Genomic DNA, 26,760 nt, shown 5'->3' on the forward strand with positions numbered 1-26,760 from the left:
TACCTGAACCACGCCCCCTGGCAACGTGCTATCCCCGCCTCACTCCTCCTCCTGGCAACAATGTCATTAAGCGTTGTCCTGCTCTGAATAAAACCACAGATGTTCATGTCATGGATGGCTTTATGTGTCCTTGTCTCCCTACACACATTAACCGTCTCTCTGTGACTATATGTCTCAAATCAAATCCTATTCCACATGTGCACTACTTCTGACCAGAGACATAGGGGAATAAGTACTTCAGTCCTCACCGTCACTCCCTCTTCATTCTGTCCTCTTCTTCCTTCACTCCTTTCTTTCCTCTACTGTAGAAGGGTTCAGCGTTTAGCTTGAGTCCCTCCCTGGCACTCAGACTGCCAACAGAACCTTACTCTCTGTCTAGGATGTTAGGATATTTCAGGGAACCAAAAACACATGACCAGTCTGAGAGGGAGGCCAATCGGCTTCAGTTCTCAGTAATTAGGGGGTTCCAATCCCCAGTGTGTGTGTGTGTGTGTGTGCGTGCGTGCAGTCTGTTCTCGTCTTTTATTTTTCTGTTTGTCTTAAGGGTGTGGCTAGCCTCCCATTACCTGTGGTCACCAGGCCATAGCCCCTGCTACCTAGGATGCAGCACACACTCTCTCACACGAGCACATAAACACACTCACACTCATGTAGCCTCCACACACACTTACAGAACACACACATCACACACCACACTCTGTCTGATGACATAGCCAGAAATAGCAGAAAGATGGACATGGTCAATATGGCTATTAATACACAGCCTCTCTCTGAGGTCACACACACTTACCTCACTCTCTGTGTGTGTGTGTGTGTGTGTGTGTGTGTGTGTGTGTGTGTGTGTGTGTGTGTGTGTGTGTGTGTGTGTGTGTGTGTGTGTGTGTGTGTGTGTGTGTGTGTGTGTGTGTGTGTGTGTGGAGGTAGAGAGTGGAATGGTGTAAAACAGCATACCCGTAATTCATATTTATAATGAGCGTTAGGAATAGGTTGAAGGATCAGGCTTTTGGTTTACAAAATAATTTACAACAAAACAAAAGTGTTAAGTAACAGTCCTGTTGGAGCGCTGCTATTTTATGACCACTAGGTGGACTCACACTTCGCATAGAAAATGCAACACTAAAAACATGAAGTTAATTCCTATTAATTAGTACTATATTAATAAACATTAAACTGCATAAACATGCACAACACAAAATGACGTTTATTTTTTTGTGAGGCCTAGTCTTGTGTCTTGGTTGAAATGAACAGCGAAAGGGACAGAGTTGAGTTCGCAGTAAGCTGCAATGCCTCCCACTCTCCGGTTCGCTCCATCTCCATGATTTCCGTGGGAAGCGCCGCGAAGCCTCTATGGCAGACTTTCAGGAACTGAGGAAGCGTCAGAAACGACCCACCGAGAAGTATTAACTTCTCACTTTTCTCGCGTTTCCCAACTCTGATTCACACTACTCGCACTTTTTGTCGATTTATCGCCTCGTTCAGCTTGTTTAACTCAGGAAACCGTGTGTTTTCTGGGGCTGTTGCGATGGCCGGTGGCGGCGGTGTGTCGCCGCTGGGGCTAGCGCCTCCGTTGTGGTATCACCGGGACCTGAGTCGAGCTGCTGCCGAGGAGCTGCTGGCCCGCGCGGGACGAGACGGGAGTTTCCTGGTTCGGGACAGCGAAAGTGTTAACGGGGCGTACGCCTTGTGTGTGCTGTGAGTAACCCGATTTACTGTTATCATTGGGAAAGTGTGGCTTTACTCAGGATAGACTAGCAGGGTTCAAACTTCTGAGTTGCCTGTCTTTCATTTGTCCCATGGTTGGCAGGGACACACATCGTGGCAGTCAGTAAGCGACAGGGAAAATGATATCCGGCTGTGGCTACTAACTAGTTATTTCACTAACTAGGACTCTCTGGAAAAGTCAGTTTCTTAAAACAGCGCCTGTCAACTCATCACAACAACTCAATTTAAGTTTGTAGTCTTGTTTTTCTACAGCCAACAGTAGCCCTATTTCAACCGCAATCACTACTATGTAGCCTAATATAATCATTGTGGAGGTAATAAGTAGGAAACAGTGCCCAGGGAAGGGAGGAAAAGGGTTGATTGCATATCATTGAACCAGGGCCTTTGTCCTGTCCGCTATACGAGTGGGTTGCATGGGCAGCCATTGTCGCTACTACTGTGTAATAAAATGAGTATTTCCAATCTACTCCGTGGTACTTAGAGAGACGTGTTACCTGGTCAGGTCACTTGGTCATGTAAAACAACATAGACATGACCTAGGCACAATACACACACACAAACACAGTTCTTCTGGTCCAGACAGTACAGCGTTAGTCACATGTCATGTCACACACACACAGGAGACAGGAGTTCTCCCTGGTGGCTGTCATGGCATCACCTCACACAAATTTACAGCTCTCCCAGGCCTCTCCCTAGCGTGTGACACACACACACACACACACACACACACACACACACACACACACTTCCCCTTCCTATCAGACAGGAGCATTTTCTGAAAATAGGGCTAGCTGATATTTCAGAGCACTGATAAATAGTGGTGGTTGACAGATACTACAGAGAGGGAGAGGAACAGCCGTGTCATCTGTCTGTGGAACCAACTGTCACAGATGAAGGTGGGGAAGTGTGTAGGTGTTGTGGAAGTAGGAATGGTTGTTTTAAAAAGATGAGTGCAGAGACAAAGTGGTGGTTTACAGATACAGTGGTACGAACAAGTATGTGAACCCTTTAGAATTACCTGGATTTCTGCAGAAATTGCTCATAAAATGACACAACAATAGACAAACACAGTCTGCTTAAACTAATAACACACAAACAATTATAATTGTTCATGTCCGTATTGAACACACTGTGTCAACATTCACAGTGCAGGGTGGAAAAAGTGTATGAACCTTTGAGATTTAATAACTGGTTGACCCTCCTTTGGCAGCAATAACCTCAACCAAACCTTTTCTGTAGTTGTGGATCAGACCTGCACAACGGTCAGGAGGAATTTTGGACCATTCCTCTTTGCAAAACTGTTTCAGTTCAACAATATTGTTGGGATGTCTGGTGGACTGAACTTCAGGACTCTGATTGAGGTCATGCCCATTCAGGACTCTGACTGGGCCACTCCAGAAGGTGTAATGTCTTCTGTTCAAGCCATTCTGTTGTTGATTTACTTTATTTTGGGTCGTTGTCCTGTTGCATCACCTAACTTCTGTTGTGCTTCAATTTGCGGACAGATAGCCTAACATTCTTCTGCAAAATGTCTTGATAAACTTTGGAATTCATTTTTCCGTTGATGATAGTAACCTGTCCAGCCCCTGAGGCAGAAAAGCAACCCCATACCATGATGCTCCCTCTACCATACTTTACAGTTGGGATGAGGTTTTGATGTTGGTGTGCTGTGCTGTGCCTTTTTTTTCTCCACAGATAGTGTTGTGTGTTCCTTCCAAACAACACAACTTTAGTTTCATCTGTCCACAGAATATTTTGCCAGTAGTGCTGTGGAACATCCAGGTGCTCTTTTGCAAACTTCACATGTGCAGCAATGTCTTTTTGGACAGCAGTGGCTTCTTCCATGGTGTCCTCCCATGAACACCATTCTTGTTTAGTGTTTTATGTATCGAAGACTCGTCAACAGAGATGTTAGCATGTTCCAGAGATTTCTGTAAGTCTTTATCTGACTCTAGGATTCTTCTTAACCTCATTGAACATTCTGCACTCTGCTCTTGCAGTCATCTTTGCAGGACGGCCAGTCCTAGGGAGAGTAGCAACAGTGCTGAACTTCCTCCATTTATAGACTATTTATCTTACCGTGGACTGACTTTTAGAGATACTTTTGTAACCCTTTCCAGCTTTATGCAAGTCAACAATTCTTAATCTTAGGTCTTCTGAGATCTCTTTTGTTCGAGGCATGGTTCACATCAGGCAATGCTTCATGTGAATAGCAAACTCAAATTTTGTGAGTGTTTTTTATGGGGCAAGGCAGCTCTAACCAACATCTCCAATCTCGACTCATTGATTGGACTCCAGGTTAGCTGCCTCCTGACTCCAATTAGCTTTTGGAGAAGTCATTAGCCTAGGGGTTCACATACTTTTTCCAACCTACACTGTGAATGTTTAAATGATGTATTCAATATAGACAAGAAAAATACCATGAGAGGACTGGAGGGAAACCGTGAGAGGACTGGAGGGAAACCGTGAGAGGACTGGAGGGAAACCGTGAGAAGACTGGAGGGAAACCCAGAGAAGACTGGAGGGAAACCCAGAGAAGACTGGAGGGAAACCGTGAGAGGACTGGAGGGAAACCGTGAGAGGACTGGAGGGAAACCGTGAGAGGACTGGAGGGAAACCGTGAGAGGACTGGAGGGAAACCGTGAGAAGACTGGAGGGAAACCCAGAGAAGACTGGAGGGAAACCCAGAGAAGACTGGAGGGAAACCCAGAGAAGACTGGAGGGAAACCCAGAGAAGACTGGAGGGAAACCGCGAGAAGACTGGAGGGAAACCCACAGAGAACTGGAGGGAAACCCACAGAGGGCTGGAGGGAAACCCAGAGAAGACTGGAGGGAAACCCACAGAGGACTGGAGGGAAACCCACAGAGGACTGGAGGGAAACCCACAGAGGACTGGAGGGAAACCCAGAGGAGACTGGAGGACCGGAAACCGTGCGAGGACCGGAGGGGAAACCGTGCGAGGACCGGAGGGGAAACCGTGCGAGGACCGGAGGGGAAACCGTGCGAGTGCGAGGACCGGAGGGGAAACCGTGCGAGGGCCGGAGGGAAACCGTGCGAGGACCGGAGGGAATCAGAGGGATGGAGGCATAGTGCACTAAACACAGCACTGGGTTTATCATAAACTCACACACAGGGGGTGAAGCTTACTGTTGACCTCTTAGCTCTCAGCCCGCTAACTCCCACTCTACCATATCTCTCTCTTTCTCTCCATTTCTCCTCTCACTCTCTCTCCGCTCTCAATTCAATTCAAAGGTCTTTATTGACTTGGGGAACATATGTTTACATTGCCAAAGCAAGTGAAATTGGCCATAAACAAAAGTTCATTAAACAGTCATAAATTAACAGTAAATATTGCACTCACAAATGTTTTTAAGTAATATAGACATTTGAAATGTTATGTTATTGGCTATGTAAGGGGAAGGTGCAAATAGTTGAAGTATGGAAGGGGAAATAAATAGACAGTAAATATAGTTTATTTTTACAATGTTTATTCTTCATTGGTTGCTCTTTTCTTGTGGCAACAGGTCACAAATCTTGCTGCTGTGATTTGACACTGTGGTATTGTACCCAATAGATATGGGAGTTGATCAAAAATTGATTTTGTTTTCAAATTATTTGTGGGTCTGTGTAGTCTGAGGGAAATATGTGTCTCTAATATGGTCATACATTTGGCAGGAGGTGAGGAAGTGCAGCTCAGTTTCCACCTCATTGTGTGGGCAGTGTGCACATAGGCAGACCTGGCTCTCGAGAAGACCGGCTATGGCAGCCTCTCTCAATAGCAAGGCTATGCTCACAGTACATAGTGAAAGCTTTCCTTAAGTTTGGGTCAGTCACAGTGGTCAGGTATTCTGCCACTGTGTCCTCTCTGTTTAGGGCCAAATAGCATTCTAGTTTGCTCTGTTTTTTTGTTAATTACTTGACACATTGGAAATAATTATATTTTTGTTTTCTCATGATTTGGTTGGGTCTAATTGTGTTGCTGTCCTGGGGCTCTGTGGGGTGTGTTTGTGTTTGTGAACAAAGCCCCAGGACCAGCTTGCTTAGGGGACTCTTCTCCAGGTTCGTCTCTCTGTAGGTGATGGCTTTGTTATAAAGTTGTAGAATTTAACGGCTCTTTTCTGGATTTTGATAATTAGCGGGTTTCGGCCTAATTCTGCTCTTTTACGTTGTACACAGAGGATATTTTTGCAGAATTCTGCATGCAGTGTCTCAAGTTTTATTCCTGGTATAGTTGAGTGTTGCAACAGGAACAATAGCAGTGTTCTACAGTAGCCAACTACCCTATGAGATCAGAGCAGGAAGAGATGTCTAACTCCTCTCCACCACTCACACACACCGTGAAGGACTGTGTGTGTTTTTTCAAACATCTCAGCTTGTTTTGGAGTGTGATTTCCTCTTCTTCAAACCCGTGTGATCGCCAGACGTAGCCTGGGGAAAAAAATCTTCATGAAAATGCTAAAAATAGAACAGTTGACCCAGCCTTGTGGCTCACCCTTACATGTGTGTGCGTGTGCGCTGGTAGGTAGGTGGGTGGAATAGTCTGAATCAGATCAAACTATTTGTGTTTCCTCTCTGAGTGTTATGTTTTAGCAACATGGTCGCCAGATGTGTTCTGATGTAAAACAACTGATGGGGTGGTAGCAGCCAAAGTTTCCTATAGACATCGTGTTATTGATAGCCTGTTGCTTTACACTCGGGGAGAGAAGAAGGTACTGACGTGGGCAGGGAGGTCTCTGTCTGTCTGTGTCTCTCTGTCTGTCTGTCTGTGTCTCTCTGTCTGTGTCTCTCTGTCTGTCTGTCTGTCTGTTGGGCGGTCTCTCTCTCTCTCGGTCGGTCTGGCGATCTCTCTGTCTGAGTCTGTCTCTGTCTGTCTGTCTCGGTCAGTCTGTCTCTCTGTCTGTCTGTCTGTCGGGTGGTCTCTCTCGGTCGGTCGGGCAGGCTCTTTCTCTCTCGGTCTGTCTGGCGATCTGTGTCTGTCTCTGTCTGTCTGTCTCGGTCAGTCTGTCTCTGTCTCTCGGTCGATCTGTCGGTCTGTCTGTCTGTAGGGCGGTCTCTCGGTCGGTCGGGCAGTCTCTTTCTCTCGGTCGGTCGGTCTGTCTGTCTCTCTCTCGGTCGGTCCGTCTGTCTCTCGGTCGGTCGGTCTCTCGGTCGGTCGGTCGGTCGGTCTCTCTCGGTCGGTCTCTCTCTCGGTCGGTCGGGCAGTCTCTTTCTCGGTCGGTCGGTCGGTCTGTCTCTCTCTCGGTCGGTCCGCCTGTCTCTCTCTCGGTCGGTCCGTCTCGGTCGGTCGGTCTCTCGGTCGGTCGGTCGGTCTCTCTCTCGGTCGGTCTCTCTCTCGGTCGGTCTCTCTCTCGGTCGGTCTCTCTCGGTCGGTCGGTCTCTCTCGGTCGGTCGGTCTCTCTCTCGGTCGGTCGGTCTGTCTCTCTCTCGGTCGGTCGGTCTGTCTCTCTCTCGGTCGGTCGGTCTGTCTCTCTCTCGGTCGGTCGGTCTGTCTCTCTCTCGGTCGGTCGGTCTGTCTCTCTCTCGGTCGGTCGGTCTGTCTCTCTCTCGGTCGGTCGGTCTGTCTCTCTCTCGGTCGGTCGGTCTGTCTCTCTCTCGGTCGGTCGGTCTGTCTCTCGGTCGGTCGGTCTGTCTCTCTCTCGGTCGGTCGGTCGGTCTCTCTCGGTCGGTCGGTCGGTCTCTCTCGGTCGGTCGGTCTGTCTCTCTCTCGGTCGGTCGGTCTGTCTCTCTCTCGGTCGGTCGGTCTCTCTCTCTCGGTCTCTGTCTGTCTCGGTCGGTCTGTCTCTCTCTCTATCTCTCTGTCTCTCTCTCAATTCAATTAGCTTTTTTGGCACGACGTAACAATGTACAGTCGTGGCCAAAAGTTTTGAGAATGACACAAATATTAATTTACACTTCAGTGTCTTTAGATATTTTTGTCAGATGTTACTATGGAATAGTGAAGTATAATTACAAGCATTTCATAAGTGTCAAAGGCTTTTATTGACAATTACATGAAGTTGATGCAAAGAGTCAATATTTGCAGTGTTGACCCTTCTTTTTCAAGACCTCTTCAATCCACCCCTAGCATGCTGTCAATTAACTTCTGGGCCTGACTGATGGCAGCCCATTCTTGCATAATCAATGCTTGGAGTTTGTCAGAATTTGTGGGTTTTTGTTTGTCCACCCACCTCTTGAGGATTGACCACAAGTTCCACCCTCGAAGCAGCATTACCCATCTCTCCACAAAAGCCGCGGCCCTTGCAGAGCAAGGGGAACAACCACTTCAAGTCTCAGAACCAGTGACGTTTGAAACGCTATTAGCGAGCACCCTGCTAACTAGCTAGCCATTTCACATCGGTTACACCAGCCTGATCTCGGGAGTTGATAGGCTTGAAGTCATAAACAGCTGCTGGCAAAAGCACGAAAGTGCTGTTTGAATGAATGCTTATGAGCCTGCTGGTGCCTACCACCGCTCAGTCAGACTGCTCTATTAAATCATAGACTTAATTATAACATAATAACACACAGAAATACGAGCCTTAGGTCATTAATATGGTCGAATCCGGAAACTATTATCTCGAAAACAAGACGTTTATTCTTTCAGTGAAATACTGAACCGTTCCGTATTTTATCTAACAGGTGGCATCCATAAATCTAAATATTTCTGTTACATTGCACAACCTTCAATGTTATGTCATAATTACGTAAGATTCTGGCAAATTAGAAGGCCCAAACTGTTGCATATACACTGACTCTGCGTGCAATGAACGTTTGAGAAGTGACACAATTTCACCTGGTTAATATTGCCTGCTAACCTGGATTTCTTTTAGCTAAATATGCAGGTTTAAAAAATATATACTTCTGTGTATTGATTTTAAGAAACGCATTGTTGTTTATGGTTAGGTACACATTGGAGCAACGATACGCACCGCATCGATTATATGCAACGCAGGACACGCTAGATAAACTAGTAATATCATCAACCATGTGTAGTTAACTAGTGATTATGATTGATTGTTTTTTATACGATAAGTTTAATGCTAGCTAGCAACTTACCTTGGCTTACTGCATTCGCGTAACAGGCAGGCTCCTCGTGGAGTGCAATGTAATCAGGTGGTTAGAGCGTTGAACTAGTTAACTGTAAGTTTGCAAGATTGAATCCCCCGAGTTGACAAGGTAAAAATCTGTCGTTCTGCCCCTGAACGAGGCAGTTAACCCACCGTTCCTAGGTCGTCATTGAAAATAAGAATGTGTTCTTAACTGACTTGCCGAGTTAAATAAAGATTAAATAAAGGTGTAAAAAAATAAATAAGAATTTGTCCAAATCGGTGTCCAAAAATACCAATTTCCGATTGTTATGAAAACTTGAAATCGGTCCTAATTAATAGGCCATTCCGATTAATCGGTCGACCTCTAGTGCAGATGCACTCACACCTGCCTGCTGCCATTCCTGAGCAAGCTCTGTACTGGTGGTGCCGCGATCCCGCAGCTGAATCAACTTTAGGAGACGGTCCTGGCGCTTGCTGGACTTTCTTGGGCGCCCTGAAGCCTTCTTCACAACAATTGAACCGATATCCTTGAAGTTCTTGATGATCTGATAAATGGTTGTTTTAGGTGCAATCTTACTGGCAACAATATCCTTGCCTGTGAAGCCCTTTTTGTGCAAAGCAATGATGACGGCCCGCGTTTCCTTGCAGGTAACCAAGGAAGAACAATGATTCCAAGCACCACCCTCCTTTTGAAGCTTCCAGTCTGTTATTCGAACTCAATCAGCATGACAGAGTGATCTCCAGCCTTGTCCTCGTCAACACTCACACCTGTGTCTTAAATGACATTCTGGAGTATATGCAAATTGCCATCATACAAACTGAGGCAGCAGACTGTGAAAATTAATATTTGTGTCATTCTCAAAACTTTTGGCCATGACTGTACATATTGCCAAAGTTTACTTTGGATATTTACAATATGAAAATAATAAGAATCAAAATTGTCAACGAGACAACAGTAACAACAATAAACATACATTAAACAATAACAATAAGCATACAGTAGAGAACATGTGCAGGTTGATTGGTCTGTCAGACACTGTCCCTCATCTTATGGCAGGCAGCGATGTAGTGCGCTGCCAACCCACAGCTCTCTGCGTCCTCCCCCAACAGGACGGGTAGCCTATTCTCATTAGAGAGGTCTTAGAAACCTTGAATAAGGGTTTCACATTTGGGGAAATGACACTCTCTAATTGTTTTATATTTTTGACATTTTGTCAGGAAATGCAGCTCTGTCTCAGGTTCTGCTGTGGTGCAGTGGCTGCACAGCCTTTTCTCTACAGGGAGCCAGGTTTTCCTCTGTCTACCCTTCTCAATGGCAAGGCTGTGCTCACTGAGCCTGTACTTTGTCAAGGTTTTTCTTAGGATTTGATCAGTAAACATTGTCAAATAGTTAGCCACGGTGTACTTTAAGGCCAGATAGCACTGCATTTTGCTTTGTGCTTGTGTTTCCCAGTAAGCAATGTAGTTTTGTTTTGACTGTGTTGTAATTTGGTTTATTCTGATTGATTGGATGTTCTGGTCCTGAGGCTTCAGTGTCTTAGTAGAACAGGTTTGTGAACTCAGTCCCAGGACCAGCTGGATGAGGGGACTCTTTTCTTTGCTCAGCTCTTGGCATTGCAGGGCTTGGTAATGATATGAGAGGGGGTCACTGTATTTTAGATGTCTCCAAAACTTAATTGCTCTTTTTTGAGTTTTTATTATTAGTGGATATTGGCCAAATTCTGCCCTGCATGCATTGTTTGTAGTTTTCCTCTGGACATGTAGGAGAATCTTACATAACTCTGCACAGGGTTTCAATGGGTGTTTGTCCCATTTGATGAAATCTTGTTTTTCAAGTGGACCCCGCACCTCACTTCCATAAAGTGCAATTGGTTCAAATACACATTAAATTAGGTATTTCAATTTGGATTAGCTTTTTAATGGCGTAGAATGCCCTGTGTGCTTTCTCTCTGTTTATTCACTGCCTCATTAAGGTGTCCAGTTGAGCTTATTTTTAAACCTAAGTAATTTGGCAGTATTCCCCAAAAATACTAAAATAAGGATTTTTCAAAGAAGATCCAGATCTCAGGGAATTAGACCAAAGTTCTCAATTGGTACAAAATATATAGAAAACTGCACACACAAAAACTGCTCTAGCAGGTCCAGGCTCTGCTGTAGGCCATGTGCTGTGGGGGTTTACTGCCAGGGCCCAGGTCTGGCAGTACTGCTCTAGCAGGTCCAGGCTCTGCTGTAAGGCCATGTGCTGTGGGTGACAGCAGGCATAGGTCATCTGCGAAGAGTAGGCATTTAACTTCTGAATTGTGGAGACTAACACCAGGGGCTGAGGATTTTTCTAGAATAGTAGCCAAGTCGTTGATGTAAATATTGAAGAGTGCAGGGCTCAGATTGCAACCCTGGCGAAGGCCCCGCCGCTGGTTAAAGAATTCTGTTATTTTCTTACCAATTTTAATGCTGCACGTATTGCCAGTATACATTGATTTAATAATGTCATATGTTTTACCTCCTACACAACTTTCAATAACTTTGTAGAACAGTCCTGTATGCCAAATAGAATCAAATGCCTTTTGGAAGTCGATAAAGCAAGCGTATATTTTGGTATTATTTTGGTGGACATGTTTATCTATCAGATAAATATATAATGATGTAAATAATAATGTAAATATGATCAGTTGTGCGATGTTTTGGTATAAATCCAATTGGTCTTTTACTCAAGACATTGTGCTTATTAAAACCTTTTTAGGATAGGCTTTACAGCGAAAGCATACCATGCGATTATCTGAGGACAATGCCTCCCTTACAAACATTTTCAAGCCAACTAGAGGAGTCACAAAAGTCAGAAATAGAGATGAAAATTAATCACTTACCTTTGATGATCTAAATCTGGTTGCACTCACGAGTCCCTGTTACACAATAAATGTTCATTTTGTTCGATAAAGTTCCTCTTTATGTTCCAAATACTCTGTTTTGTTGGTGCGTTTTGTTCAGTAATCCACTGGCTCAACTGCAGGCAGATGAATACATCCTAATAGTACCGGTAAAGTTCATCGAAACATGTCAAACGATGTTTATAATTAATCCTCAGGTTGTCAATTGTCTAAATAATCGATAATATTTCAACCGGACAATAGCGTATTCAATAGAAAGGAAAAACAATGAACGGCGCGCAATCGGTCACGCGCGCAAAACAGCTCTGGTTCATTCTATAGTCCACTGACAGAATGGCCTCATTCTTCCTAATTATTCAGAAAACAAGCCTGAAACAATGTCTAAAGACTGTTGACATCTAGTGGAAGCCATAGGAACTGCAATCTGTGTCCTAACCCATTACATACTGTAAAGGCAGGCAGTTGAAAACTACGCACATCAAAAATATCCCACTTCCTGGATGTATTTTTCTCAGGTTTTCGCCTGCCATATCAGTTCTGTTATACTCACAGACATTATTTTAACAGTTTTGGAGTGTTTTCTATCCAAATCTACCAATTATATGGATATCCTAGCTTCTGGGCCTGAGTAACAGGCAGTTTACTTTGGGCACCTCAGTCATCCGAACTTCCGAATACTGCCCCTTATCCCAAAAAAGTTAAGGAAGTTTAGAACTCTTAATACTACAGAAAACCTTACTGTTCACACAAAAGCCTCTGTAATTGTTAGGGTCAAATTTGTCTCCGTTCTTAAAGATTGGGGTTATGAGTCCTTGATTCCAGATATCAGGGAAATAACCTACACTCAGGATCAAATTAAACAGTTTTAATATAGCAAATTGACATTTTGCACTAGTGAGTTTGAGCATCTTGTTTAGGATGCCATCAGGTCTGCAGGCTTTTAATTTTTTTTATTTGAGGGCCTGAAGTTTCTTATAGAGCTTATAGTTATAGTAATAGTTTAGTTTCTTAGAGCTCCTGGTCAGTAATAGTTTCGTTTCTTATAGAGCTCCTGGTCAGTAATAGTTTAGTTTCTTATAGATCTCCTGGTCAGTAATAGTTTAGTTTCTTATAGAGCTCCTGGTCAGTAATAGTTTAGTTTCTTATAGAGCTCCTGGTCAGTAATAGTTTAGTTTCTCCTGGTCAGTAATAGTTTAGTTTCTTATAGAGCTCCTGGTCAGTAATAGTTTAGTTTCTTATAGAGCTCCTGGTCAGTAATAGTTTAGTTTCTTATAGAGCTCCTGGTCAGTAATAGTTTAGTGTCTTATAGAGCTCCTGGTCAGTAATAGTTTAGTTTCTTATAGAGCTCCTGGTCAGTAATAGTTTAGTTTCTTATAGAGCTCCTGGTCAGTAATTGAGGAGTCCAATGGATTTTGATTGTCCTTTATAGCTTTTTCTAATCCATTCAACTTCTCATGAATTTGGCGTTGTTCTGTGTTTGTGTCAATTTGAACGGTGTTGTAGAGAGTTTGAAAATGGGTCCATATGTCACCATTTTGTATCACTAATTCCTCATTTCGATTTTTAAAACGTTTTTTTTCTAATTTTGCCAGAAGTTGTTTGTGTTTATGGACTCCTGAATTAGTGTGAGCTGCTTGCTGTTGTACTGGGCTTTTCTGGATCTGAGTGTTACGTTTATAGGGTTTTAAAGTCTCACAGTAATGAAGGCGTAATATACCATTGGTCTCTGTGCTTTTGGTTGGATAGTTTTTTCTCATTTTTGTCCTTATAATTTTACAGTCTGCATCAAAACAGTTGTCATCTGTGATCTTTTTTGTTTAGTTTTTTATCAATTTCAATTGTGCTTCTTTTGCCATTTTGCCTGAATATATAGTTTGTTTTTTACTGCTAGATTGATGCCTTCTTTAGTGTGAGTGAAATGTGGTATCCAGAAAGTTATCTAACATGGAACCCAAACCGGCTGCGCGCTTGCGCCATCGTGCGCTATCGTGCATAATTTTATTTTGTCCCCCTACACCAAACGCGATCACGACACGCAGGTTAAAATATCAAAACAAACTCTGAACCAATGTCGTTAATTTGGGGACAGGTCGAAAAGCATTAAACATGTATGGCAATTTAGCTAGCTAGCTTGCACATGCTAACTAACTTGTCCTATTTAGCTAGGTTTCTGTTGCTAACTAATTTGTCCAATTTAGCTAGCTAGCTTGCACATGCTAACTAACTTGTCCTATTTAGCTAGGTTTCTGTTGCTAGCTAATTTGTCCTATTTAGCTAAGTTTCTGTTGCTAGCTAATTTGTCCTATTTAGCTAGCTAGCTGTTGCTAGCTAATTTGTCCTGGGATATAAACATAGAGTTGTTATTTTACCTGATATGCACAAGGTCCTCTACTCCGACAATTAATCCACACATAAAACGGCCAACTGAATCGTTTCTAGTCATCTCTCCACTTTCCAGACTTTTTCATCTTTGAGCCTATATGGTGATCGGCATCTAAACTTTCATAGTATTTCAATCACCCACGTGGGTATAACCAATGAGGAGATGGCACGTGGGTACCTGCTTCTATAAACCAATGAGGAGATGGGAGAGGCAGGACTTCCAGCACGATCTGTGTCAGAAATAGAAAGGAGTTCTATTTTAGCCCTTGGCATCGCAGACGCTCGTTGGCGCAATAATTGAATAACATGGATTTCTAAATTTATTGTGCGTTGCTCGCGCACGCATGTAAGAGGGTTTGGATATTTCTCTCTCTCTCGCTCTCTCTCTCTGTCCCTCTTTGTCTCTGTCTCTCTCATATATTTATATGTTTAGCAAGCTTAATTAGCGTTATGGACAAGGTCAGTGTTGCCGAAGTGATAGACACCCCCCCCAAAATATGGGGTAAAAACAGTGGCAACAATAAGATTAGTAGATATCCTAGTCCATGCGACATTTCAATTCGTTGGTCATGGACTCTACAAGGTGTTTGAAGACGTTCCACAGGGATGCTGGCCCATGTTGACTCTACAAGGTGTTTGAAGACGTTCCACAGGGATGCTGGCCCATGTTGACTCTACAAGGTGTTTGAAGACGTTCCACAGGGATGCTGGCCCATGTTGACTCTACAAGGTGTTTGAAGACGTTCCACAGGGATGCTGGCCCATGTTGACTTTGAAGACGTTCCACAGGGATGCTGGCCCATGTTGACTATACAAGGTGTTTGAAGACGTTCCACAGGGATGCTGGCCCATGTTGACTCTACAAGGTGTTTGAAGACGTTCCACAGGGATGCTGGCCCATGTTGACTCTACAAGGTGTTTGAAGACGTTCCACAGGGATGCTGGCCAATGTGGACTCTACAAGGTGTTTGAAGACGTTCCACAGGGATGCTGGCCCATGTGGACTCCAATGCTTCCCACAGTTGTGTCAAGTTGGCTGGATGTCCTTTGGGTGGTGGATCATTCTTGATTCAACTGTTGAGCGTGGGAAAAAACGGCAGCGTTGCAGTTCTTGACACAAACCGGTGCACCTGGCACCTACTACCCATACCCCGTTCAAAGGCACTTACATCTTTTGTCTTGCCCATTCACCCTCTGAATGCCACACATTCTTTTATTTATCTCACCTTTATTTAACCAGGTAGGCAAGTTGAGAACAAGTTCTCATTTACAATTGTGACCTGGCCAAGATAAAGCAAAGCAGTTCGACACATACAACAACACAGAGTTACACATGGAGTAAAATAAACATAGACTTATTATTCTACTGTATTATTGACTATATACGATGTGAGCAAATGAGGTGACATAAGGGAGGTAAAGGCAAAGAAAAAAGGCCATGGTGGCAAAGTAAATACAATATAGCAAGTAAAACACTGGAATGGTAGATTTGCAGTGGAAGAATGTGCAAAGTAAAGAGAAATAATGGGGTGCAAAGGAGCTAAATAAATAAGGCAGGCAGGCAAAAAAAAAAAAGATAATTAGGTCAAACTGGCATGTTTTGCATAGACAACATTGCAGCACAATGACATCCTTACACACAGGAAACTTTGGTAAATATGTGTTCTTGCTTTTCTTGCCATTGTGTGTAGGGGTGAGTAAGTTCTATCAGCAGTAATGCCATGTTGGCTGAGTTTGACAGACAGCAGCAGGTTGAAACTCCCTCCAGATCCCCATCACACACTTTGCAGGGAATCTGTCATTCCTATGGTGAAAGTACTAATGTCTCCCTTCTCCTCTCCATTCCCTCTCCAACTCCTCCCTCCTCTCTCTTCTCCTCTCATCCCTCTTTACATCCTTTGCTCTCTCCTTCCTCGCTCTCTCTCTGCTTGCTCTCTCCACCTCTCTCTCTCTTGTTCCTCTCCATCTCTCTCTCTCCTTCCTCTCCATCTCTCTCTCCATCTCTCTCTCTCCTTCCTCCATCTCTCTCTCTCCTTCCTCTCCTGCTCTCTCTCTCCTTGCTCTCTCGCTCTTTCTCTCTCTCCTTTCTCCCTCTCTCTCCTTTCTCTCTCCTTTCTCCTTCCTCTCTAGGTTTCAGAAGCATGTCCACACCTATAGGGTTCTCCCAGATGAAGAGGGATTCTTGGCAGTCCAGGTACCATTATACACCACCTCCATACACACCAATGGGTGTGAGTTGGTATTTTTGTTCTATGCATATCTAGTGTGTATACAGTGGGGCAAAAACGTCTTTAGTCAGCCACCAATTGTGTAAGTTCTCCCACTTAAAAAGATGAGAGAGGCCTGTAATTTTCATCATAGGTACCCTTCAACTATGACAGACAAAATGAGAGAAATAAATCCAGAAAATCACATTGTAGGATTTTTTATGAATTTATTTGGAAAATAAGTATTTGGTCAATAACAAAAGTTTATCTCAATACTTTGTTATATACCCTTTGTTGGCAATGACAGAGGCCAAACATTTTCTGTAAGTCTTCACAAGGTTTTCACACACTGTTGCTGGTATTTTGGCCCATTCCTCCATGCAGATCTCCTCTAGAGCAGTGACGTTTTGGGGCTGTTGCTGGGCAACACGGACTTTCAACTTCCTCCAAAGATTTTCTATGGGGTTGAGATCTGGAGACTGGCTAGGCCACTCCAGGACCTTGAAATGCTTCTTACGAAGCCACTCCTTCGTTGCCCGGGCGGTGTGTTTGGGATCATTGTCAGGCTGAAAGACCCAGCCACGTTTCATCTTCAATGCCCTTGCTGATGGAAGGAGGTTTTCACTCAAAATCTCACGATACATGGCCCCATTCATTCTTTCCTTTACACGGATCAGTCATCCTGGTCCCTTTGCAGAAAAACAGCCCCAAAGCATGATGTTTCCACCCCCATGCTTCACAGTAGGTATGGTGTTCTTTGGATGCAACTCAGCATTCTTTGTCCTCCAAACACGATGAGTTGAGTTTTTACCAAAAAGTTCTATTTTGGTTTCATCTGATCATCTGACATTCTCCCAATCTTTTTCTGGATCATCCAAATGCTCTCTAGCAAACTTCAGACGGGCCTGGACATGTACTGGCTTCAGCAGGGGGACACGTCTGGCACTGCAGGATTTGAGTCCCTGGCGGCGTAGTGTGTTACTGATGGTAGGCTTTGTTACTTTGGTCCCAGCTCTCTGCAGGTCATTCACTAGGTCCCCCCGTGTGGTTCTGGGATTTTTGCTCACCGTTCTTGTGATCATTTTGACCCCACGGGGTGAGATCTTGCGTGGCGCCCCAGATCGAGGGAGATTATCAGTGGTCTTGTATGTCTTCCATTTCCTAATAATTGCTCCCACAGTTTATTTCTTCAAACCAAACTGCTTACCTATTGCAGATTCAGTCTTCCCAGCCTGGTGCAGGTCTACAATTTTGTTTCTGGTGTCCTTTGACAGCTCTTTGGTCTTGGCCATAGTGGAGTTTGGAGTGTGACTGTTTGAGGTTGTGGATAGGTGTCTTTTATACTGATAACAAGTTCAAACAGGTGCCATTAATACAGGTAACGAGTGGAGGACAGAGGAGCCTCTTAAAGAAGGTCTGTGAGAGCCAGAAATCTTGCTTGTTTGTAGGTGACCAAATACTTATTTTCCACCATAATTTGCAAATAAATTCATTAAAAATCCTACAATGTGATTTTTCTGGATTTTTTTTCTCATTTTGTCTGTCATAGTTGAAGTGTACCTATGATGAAAATTACAGGCCTCTCATCTTTTTAAGTGGGAGAACTTGCACAATTGGTGGCTGACTAAATACTTTTTTGCCCCACTGTATGCTGTGTGTCTGGATCAGTAGGAACTGGCAGGCTCTGGTGCTGGTGTTGGCTCTGAGCTGACACACACACGCATGCACACACACGCATGCACACAAACACACAGCAGTCTCTTTGTGCTCTGTGTCTAGCAGCTGGAAGAGTCTCCAATCCCCCCACAACACACACTCACATATCATAATACCCCCCCACCCCCCACACACACACACACACTCCTGGTCCCTTGCCTGGAATCCACACTGATTTCTCTGTTTCACTTTTGTTTTGCTTCACCAAATCATTTGGTTTACCAAGACTTCAGTTCAATGAAACATCACTGAAACAGAGTGAATGTGGCTGCCAGGCTCCCCACCCATTGACAGTTGAGAGCCTTAAGGTTTTACAGCCTCTCACTGTAAACCCTCCAACACATATCAATGAACAGAACGTGATGGTGCACATTCAGACACTGAGCTACCAAGACCAATCTACTACCTACCTACCAATCTACTACCTACCTACCTACCAATCTACTACCTACCTACCAATCTACTACCTACCTACCAATCTGCTGCCTGCCTGCCACCATCTACTGCCTGCCTGCCAATCCTGCTGCCTGCCTGCCAGTCTGCTGCCTGCCTGCCAGTCTGCTGCCTGCCTGCCAGTCTGCTGCCTGCCTGCCTGCCTACCAATCTGCTGCCTGCCTGCCTGCCAGTCTGCTGCCTGCCTTCCAATCTGCTGCCTGCCTGCCTGCCTGCCTGCCAATCTACTGCCTGCCTGCCAGTCTGCTGCCTGCCTGCCTGCCTGCCAGTCTGCTGCCTGCCTGCCTGTCTGCTGCCTGTCTGCCTGCCAGTCCAATCTGCTGCCTGCCTGCCTGCCTGCCAGTCTGCTGCCTGCCTGCCTGCCTGCTGCCTGCCTGCCTGCCAATCTGCTGCCTGCCTGCCAGTCTACTGCCTGCCTGCCAGTCTGCCTGCCTGCCTGCCAGTCTGCCTGCCTGCCTGCCAGTCTGCTGCCTGCCTGCCAGTCTGCTCTGCCTGCCAGTCTGCTGCCTGCCTGCCAGTCTGCTGCCTGCCTGCCAGTCTGCTATCTGCCTGCCAGTCTGCCTGCCTGCCTGCCAGTCTGCTGCCTGCCTGCCAATCTACTGCCTCTGCCTGCCAGTCTGCTGCCTGCCTGCCAGTCTGCTGCCTGCCTGCCAGTCTGCCTGCCTGCCTGCCTGCCTGCCTGCCTGCCTGCCTCTGCTGCCTGCCTGCCTGCCTGCCAGTCTGCTGCCTGCCTGCCTGCCTGCTGCCTGCCTGCCTGCCTGCCTGCCAGTCTGCTGCCTGCCTGCCTGCCTGCCAGTCTGCTGCCTGCCTGCCTGCCTGCCTGCTGCCTGCCTGCCTGCCTGCCTGCCTGCCTGCCTGCCTGCCTGCCTGCCTGCCTGCCTGTCTGCCTGCCTGCCTGCCTGCCTGCCAGTCTGCTGCCTGCCTGCCAGTCTGCTGCCTGCCTGCCTGCCAGTCTGCTGCCTGCCTGCCTGCCAGTCTGCTGCCTGCCTGCCAGTCTGCCTGCCTGCCAGTCTGCTGCCTGCCTGCCTGCCTGCCAGTCTGCTGCCTGCCTGCCTGCCTGCCTGCCAGTCTGCTGCCTGCCTGCCAGTCTGCTGCCTGCCTGCCAGTCTGCTGCCTGCCTGCCTGCCAGTCTGCTGCCTGCCTGCCAGTCTGCTGCCTGCCTGCCAGTCTGCTGCCTGCCTGCCAGTCTGCTGCCTGCCTGCCTGCCTGCCAATCTGCTGCCTGCCTGCCTGCCTGCCAATCTACTGCCTGCCTGCCTGCCTGCCTGCCAGTCTGCTGCCTGCCTGCCTGCCTCTGCCTGCCTGCCTGCCAGTCTGCTGCCTGCCTGCCTGCCAGTCTGCTGCCTGCCTGCCTGCCCAGTCTGCTGCCTGCCTGCCTGCCTGCCTGCCAGTCTGCTGCCTGCCTGCCTGCCTGCCTGCCAGTCTGCCTGCCTGCCTGCCTGCCTGCCAGTCTGCTGCCTGCCTGCCTGCCAATCTGCTGCCTGCCTGCCTGCCAGTCTGCTGCCTGCCTGCCTGCCTGCCAGTCTGCTTCCTGCCTGCCTGCCAGTCTGCTGCCTGCCTGCCTGCCAGTCTGCTGCCTGCCTGCCTGCCAATCTGCTGCCTGCCTGCCTGCCTGCCTGCCTGCCAGTCTGCCTGCCTGCCTCTGCCCTGCCTGCCAGTCTGCTGCCTGCCTGCCTGCCTGCCTGCCAGTCTGCTGCCTGCCTGCCAGTCTGCTGCCTGCCTGCCAATCTGCTGCCTGCCTGCCAGTCTGCTGCCTGCCTGCCAGTCTGCTGCCTGCCTGCCAGTCTGCTGCCTGCCTGCCTGCCAATCTGCTGCCTGCCTGCCTGCCTGCCTGCCAATGCCTGCCTGCCAGTCTACTGCCTGCCTGCCTGCCTGCCAGTCTGCTGCCTGCCTGCCTGCCTGCCAATCTGCCTGCCTGCCTGCCTGCCAGTCTGCTGCCTGCCTGCCAGTCTGCTGCCCACCTGCCTGCCAGTCTGCCTGCCTGCCTGCCAGTCTGCTGCCTGCCTGCCTGCCTGCCAGTCTGCTGCCTGCCTGCCTGCCTGCCAGTCTGCTGCCTGCCTGCCAGTCTGCTGCCTGCCTGCCTGCCTGCCTGCCAGTCTGCTGCCTGTCTGCCTGCCAGTCTGCTGCCTGCCTGCCTGCCAATCTGCTGCCTGCCTCTGCCTGCCTGCCAGTCTGCTGCCTGCCTGCCTGCCAGTCTGCTGCCTGCCTGCCAGTCTGCTGCCTGCCTGCCTGCCAGTCTGCTGCCTGCCTGCCCAGCTGCTGCCTGCCAGCCTGCCTGCCTGCCTGCCCCTGCCTGCCAGTCTGCTGCCTGCCTGCCTGCCAGTCTGCTGCCTGCCTGCCTGCCAGTCTGCTGCCTGCCTGCCTGCCAGTCTGCTGCCTGCCTGCCTGCCAGTCTGCTGCCTGCCTGCCTGCCTGCCAGTCTGCCTGCCTGCCTGCCAGTCTGCTGCCTGCCTGCCAGTCTGCTGCCTGCCTGCCTGCCAGTCTGCCTGCCTGCCTGCCTGCCTGCCAGTCTGCTGCCTGCCTGCCTGCCAGTCTGCTGCCTGCCTGCCTGCCTGCCTGCCAGTCTGCTGCTGCCTGCCTGCCCAGTCTGCTGCCTGCCTGCCTGCCTGCTGCCTGCCTGCCAATCTGCTGCCTGCCTGCCAGTCTGCTGCCTGCCTGCCTGCCAGTCTGCCTGCCTGCCTGCCTGCCAGTCTGCCTGCCTGCCTGCCTGCCTGCCAGTCTGCCTGCCTGCCTGCCAGTCTGCCTGCCTGCCTGCCTGCCAGTCTGCTGCCTGCCTGCCTGCCAGTCTGCTGCCTGCCTGCCAATCTACCTGCCTGCCAGTCTGCTGCCTGCCTGCCAGTCTGCTGCCTGCCTGCTGCAGTCTGCTGCCTGCCTGCCTGCCAGTCTGCTGCCTGCCTGCCTGCCAATCTGCTGCCTGCCTGCCAGTCTGCTGCCTGCCTGCCAGCCTGCTGCCTGTCTGCCTGCCTGCCTGCTGCCTGCCCAATCTGCTGCCTGCCTGCCTGCCAGTCTGCTGCCTGCCTGCCTGCCAATCTGCCTGCCTGCCTGCCTGCCAGTCTGCTGCCTGCCTGCCAGTCTGCTGCCTGCCTGCCTGCTGCCTGCCTGCCTGCCTGCCAGTCTGCTGCCTGCCTGCCTGCCTGCCTGCCAATCTGCTGCCTGCCTGCCTGCCAGTCTGCTGCCTGCCTGCCAGTCTGCTGCCTGCCTGCCTGCCATCTGCTGCCTGCCTGCCAATCTGCTGCCTGCCTGCCTGCCTGCCTGCCTGCCAGTCTGCTGCCTGCCTGCCAGTCTGCTGCCTGCCTGCCAGTCTGCTGCCTGCCTGCCAGTCTGCCTGCCTGCCTGCCCAGTCTGCTGCCTGCCTGCCTGCCAGTCTGCTGCCTGCCTGCCTGCCAATCTGCTGCCTGCCTGCCAGTCTGCTGCCTGCCTGCCTGCCTGCCAATCTCTGCCCTGCCTGCCTGCCAGTCTGCTGCCTGCCTGCCTGCCAGTCTGCTGCCTGCCTGCCAATCTGCTGCCTGCCTGCCAGCCAGTCTGCTGCCTGCCTGCCTGTCTGCCTGCCTGCCTGCCAGTCTAATCTGCCTGCCTGCCAGTCTGCTGCTGCCTGCCTGCCAGTCTGCTGCCTGCCTGCCAGTCTGCTGCCTGCCTGCCTGCCAGTCTGCCTGCCTGCCTGCCAGTCTGCTGCCTCTGCCTGCCAGTCTGCTGCCTGCCTGCCTGCCTGCCATCTGCTGCCTGCCTGCCTGCCAATCTGCTGCCTGCCTGCCTGCCTGCCAGTCTGCTGCCTGCCTGCCAGTCTGCTGCCTCTGCCTGCCAGTCTGCCTGCCTGTCTGCTGCCTGCCTGCCTGCCAGTCTGCTGCCTGCCCTGCCAGTCTGCTGCCTGCCTGCCTGCCTGCCTGCCAGTCTGCTGCCTGCCTGCCTGCCAGTCTGCTGCCTGCCTGCCAATCTGCTGCCTGCCTGCCTGCCTGCCAGTCTGCTGCCTGCCTGCTACTGCCTGCCTGCCTGCCAATCTACTGCCTGCCTGCCTGCCAATCTGCTGTCTGCCTACCAATCTACTGCCTGCCTGCCAGTCTGCCTGCCTGCCTGCCTGCCTGCCAATCGACTGCCTGCCTGCCAGTCTGCTATCTGCCTGCCAGTCTACTGTCTGCCTGCCTCTACTGTCTGCCTGCCAATCCTGCCTGCCTGCCTGCCTGCCAATCTACTACCTACCTACCAATCTACTACCTACCTACCAATCTCTTAAAGGGAGTGCTCCTAATCTCAGTTTGTTACCTGTATAAAAGACACCTATCCACAGAAGCAATCAATCAGATTCCAAACTCAACTCAAACTCCTACACAAGGCTGGAATGGGCTACAAGCCCATCGCCAAGCCGCTTGGTGAGAAGGTGCCAACAGTTGGTGCGATTATTTGCAAATGGAAGAAACACAAAACAACTGTCAATCTCCCTCGGCCTGGGGCTCCATGCAAGATCTCACCTCGTGGAGTTGCAATGATCATGAGAACGGTGAGGAATCAGCCCAGAACTACACGGGAGGATCTTGTCAATGATCTCAAGGCAGCTGGGACCATAGTCACCAAGAAAACAATTGGTAACACACTACGCTGTGAAGGACTGAAATCCTGCAGCGCCCGCAAGGTCCCCCTGCTCAAGAAAGCACATATACATGCCAGTCTGAAGTTTGCCAATGAACATCTGAATGATTCAGAGGACAACTGGGTGAAAGTGTTGTGGTCAGATGAGACCAAAATGGAGCTCTTTGGCATCAACTCAACTCGCCGTGTTTGGAGAAGGAGGAATGCTGCCTATGACCCCAAGAACACCATCCCCACCGTCAAACATAGAGGTGGAAACATTATGCTTTGGGGGTGTTTTTCTACTAAGGGGAAAGGACAACTTCACCGTATCAAAGGGACGATGGACGATGTACCGTCAAATACATGAACCAAATACAAGAACCTCCTTCCCTCAGCCAGGGCATTGAAAATGGGTTGTGAATGGGTATTCCAGCATGACAATGACCCAAAACACACAGCCAAGGCAACAAAGGAGTGGCTCAAGAAGAAGCACATTAAGGACCTGGAGTGGCCTTATCAGTCTCCAGACCTTAATCCCATAGAAAATCTGTGGAGGGAGCTGAAGGTTCGAGTTGCCAAATGTCAGCCTCGAAACCTTGATGACTTGGAGAAGATCTGCAAAGACGAGTGGGACAAAATCCCTCCTGATGTGTGCAAACCTGGTGGCCAACTACAAGAAACGTCTGACCTCTGTGATTGCCAACAAGGGTTTTGCCACCAAGTACTAAGTCATGTTTTGCAGAGGGGTCAAATACTTATTTCCCTCATTAAAATGCAAATCAATTTATAACATTTTTGACATGCGTTTTTCTGGATTTTTTTGTTGTTATTCTGTCTCTCACTGTTCAAATAAATCTACCATTAAAATGATAGACTGATCATTTCTTTGTCAGTGGGCAAACGTACAAAATCAGCAGGGGATCAAATACTTTTTCCCCTCACTGTACCTACCTACCAAACTTACCTATCTACTTACCAACCAATCTACTACCTACCCACCAAACTACTGCCTACCTACCTACCTACCTACCTACCTACCAAACTGCTACCTACCAATCTACTACCTACTCTTCTACCAAACTGTGACCTACCTATCTACCTACCTACCAACCAATATTCTACCTACCCAGCTTTATTCTAGTACCTACCTACCAATCTCCTACATACCTACCTACCAATCTACTACCAACCTACCAATCTAGTACCTACCTATCTACCTACCAACCAATATGCTACCTACCCAGCTTTATTCTAGTACCTACCTACCAATCTCCTACATACGTACCTACCAATCTACTACCAACCAACCAATCTTCTACCTACCTACCTACCTACTACTTAGTTGCCTAACTATCAAGCCATCAAATACCTACCTAACAAACAAACTACTACCTAGCTACCAATCTGCTACCAATCTACTACCGACCTACCAATCTAGTACCTACCTACCGACATACCTACCTATCAACCAATGTTCAACCTACCTACCAATCTACTACCTACCTACCTACCAATCTACTACCTACCTACCTACCCAGCTTTATTCTGAACGTGCTGTCCAGAGTGTGACGTGTCTCTGCAACAGTGTATTTCTTTGAAGTGCCTACTCTCTCTCCTGCTCCTCTCTCCCTCTCTCAGACGTCTCAGGGGGTGCAGCCGAAGCGGTTTAAGAGCCTCCCAGAGCTGGTCCTGTTGTACCTCCAGCCCAGCCAGGGACTGGTCAGCACTCTACTGTACCCCGTAGACAGAGAGGAGAGCATCCCAGAGGACAGGGACTACTCAGGTACACCCAAAAGAGTTTAGCAACATTGAGATGACCGATATGGGAGTTTAGCGACATTGAGGTGACAGATATGGGAGTTTCGCGACATTGAGGTGATAGATATGGGAGTTTAGCAAGATTGGATTTGTTTTGGACATCTTTGTGGGTCTGTGTAATCTAAAGGAAATATGTTTCTTTAATATGGTCATGCATTTGGCAAGAGGTTAAGAAGTGCAGCTGTTTCCACCTCATTTTGTGGGCAGTGTGCACATAGCCTGTCTTCTCTTGAGAGCCATGTCTGCCTACGGTGGCCTCTCTCAATAGCAAGGCTATGCTCACTGAGTCTGTACATAGTCAAAGCTTTCCATAATTTTGGGTCAGTCACAGTGGTCAGGTATTCTGGCACTGTGTACTCTCTGTTTAGAGCCAAATAGCATTCTAAACTCAGCAGAAAAAGAAGTCCTCTCACTGTCAACCGTTTATTTGTGTGTAAATATTTGTATGAACATAACAAGATTCAACATCTGAGACATAAACTGAACAAGTTCCACAGACATGTGACGAACAAAAATGGAAAAATGTGTTCCTGAACAAAGGGGGGGGTCAAAATCAAAAGTAACAGTCAGTTTCTGGTGTGGCCACCAGCTGCATTAAGTACTAAAGTGCATCTCCTCCTCATGGACTGCACCAGATTTGCCAGTTCTTGCTGTGAGATGTTACCCCACTCTTCCACTGAGGCACCTGCAAGTTCCAGGACATTTCTGGGGGGAATGGCCCTAGCCCTCACCCTCCGATCAAACAGGTCCCAGACGTGCTCAATGGGATTGAGATCCGGGCTCTTCACTGGCCATGGCAGAACACTGGCATTCCTGTCTTGCAGGAAATCACACACAGAACGAGCAGTATGGCTGGTGGCATTGTCATGCTGGAGGGTCATGTCAGGATGAGCTTGCAGGAAGGGTACCACATGAGGGAGGAGGATGTCTTCCCTGTAACGCACAGCGTTGAGATTGTCTGCAATGACAACAAGCTCAGTCCGATGATGCTGTGAGACACCGCCCAAGACCATGACAGACCCTCCACATCCAAATCGATCCTGCTTCAGAGTACAGGCCTCGGTGTAACGCTCATTCCCTTGACGATAAACGCGACTCCGACCATCACTGCTGGTGAGGCTTCTCACAGTACGGACATTGCAATTTACTGCCCTGGCCACATCTGCTGTCCTCATGCCTCCTTGCAGCATGCCTAAGGCACGTTCACGCAGATGAGCAGGGACCCTGGGCATCTTTCTTTTTGTTTTTTTCAGAGTCAGTAGAAAGGCCTCTTTAGTGTCCTAGGTTTTCATAACTGTGACCTTAATTGCCTACCGTCTGTAAGCTGTTAGTGTTTTAACGACCGTTCCACAGGTGCATGTTCATTAATTGTTTATGGTTCGTTGAACAAGCAGGGAAACAGTGTTTAAACCCTTTACAATGAAGATATGTGAAGTTATTTGTATTTTTACGAATTATCTTTGAAAGACAGGGTCCTGAAAAAGGGATGGTTCTTTTTTTGCTGAGTTTAGTTTGCTGTTTTTTTGTTAATTCTTTCCGTTGTCTCTCACGATTTGGTTTTTGTCTTATTGTGTTGCTGTCCTAGGGGTCTGTCTGTGTTTGTGAACAGAGCCCCAGGACCAGCTTGCTTAAGGGGCTCTTCTGTAGGTGATGGCTTTGTTATTAAAAGTTTGGGAATCGCTTCCTTTTAGGTGGTTGTAGAATTTATTTTCTGGATTTTATAATTAACGGGCATCGGCCCGATTCTGCTCTGCATGCATTATTTGGTGTTTTTGCCCCATTTTGTGAATTCTTGGTTGGTGAGCGGACCCCAGACCTCACAACCATAACGGGCAATGGGTTCTATAACTGAGTATTTTTAGCCAGATCCTAATTTGGATGTTGAATTTGATGTTCCTTTTGATGGCATAGATTGCCCTTCTTGCCTCGTTTCTCAGCTTGTTTACAGCTTTGTGGAAGTTACCCGTGGTGCTGATGTTTAGGCCGA

General features: G+C 48.1%; 2 protein-coding genes across 3 annotated transcripts in view; both read left to right on the forward strand.

Annotated features, from left to right (window-relative positions):
• The window catches only part of folr (folate receptor), a 5,924-nt gene extending 5,813 nt beyond the window's left edge, over window positions 1-111 (forward strand). For both annotated transcript variants that reach the window (XM_042297635.1, XM_042297634.1), the window contains exon 5: window positions 1-111. This exon is cut by the window's left edge and continues 185 nt beyond it. In XM_042297635.1, the coding sequence (XP_042153569.1) occupies window positions 1-87 (87 nt within the window). In that variant the 3' untranslated portion in view covers window positions 88-111.
• A 1,153-nt stretch (window positions 112-1,264) lies between these two features.
• Window positions 1,265-26,760, forward strand: part of LOC121839285 (phosphatidylinositol 3,4,5-trisphosphate 5-phosphatase 2A-like) — a 61,967-nt gene continuing 36,471 nt past the window's right edge. Inside the window, exons 1-3 of the mRNA XM_042297636.1 lie at window positions 1,265-1,692; window positions 16,148-16,211; window positions 24,594-24,738. Of these exons, the coding sequence (XP_042153570.1) occupies window positions 1,523-1,692; window positions 16,148-16,211; window positions 24,594-24,738 (379 nt within the window). The 5' untranslated portion in view covers window positions 1,265-1,522. The remainder of the gene's footprint in view (window positions 1,693-16,147; window positions 16,212-24,593; window positions 24,739-26,760) is intronic.

Source organism: Oncorhynchus tshawytscha, linkage group LG14 (assembly GCF_018296145.1).
Source record: "Oncorhynchus tshawytscha isolate Ot180627B linkage group LG14, Otsh_v2.0, whole genome shotgun sequence".
In the NCBI taxonomy this organism is placed as follows: Eukaryota; Metazoa; Chordata; class Actinopteri; order Salmoniformes; family Salmonidae; genus Oncorhynchus; species Oncorhynchus tshawytscha.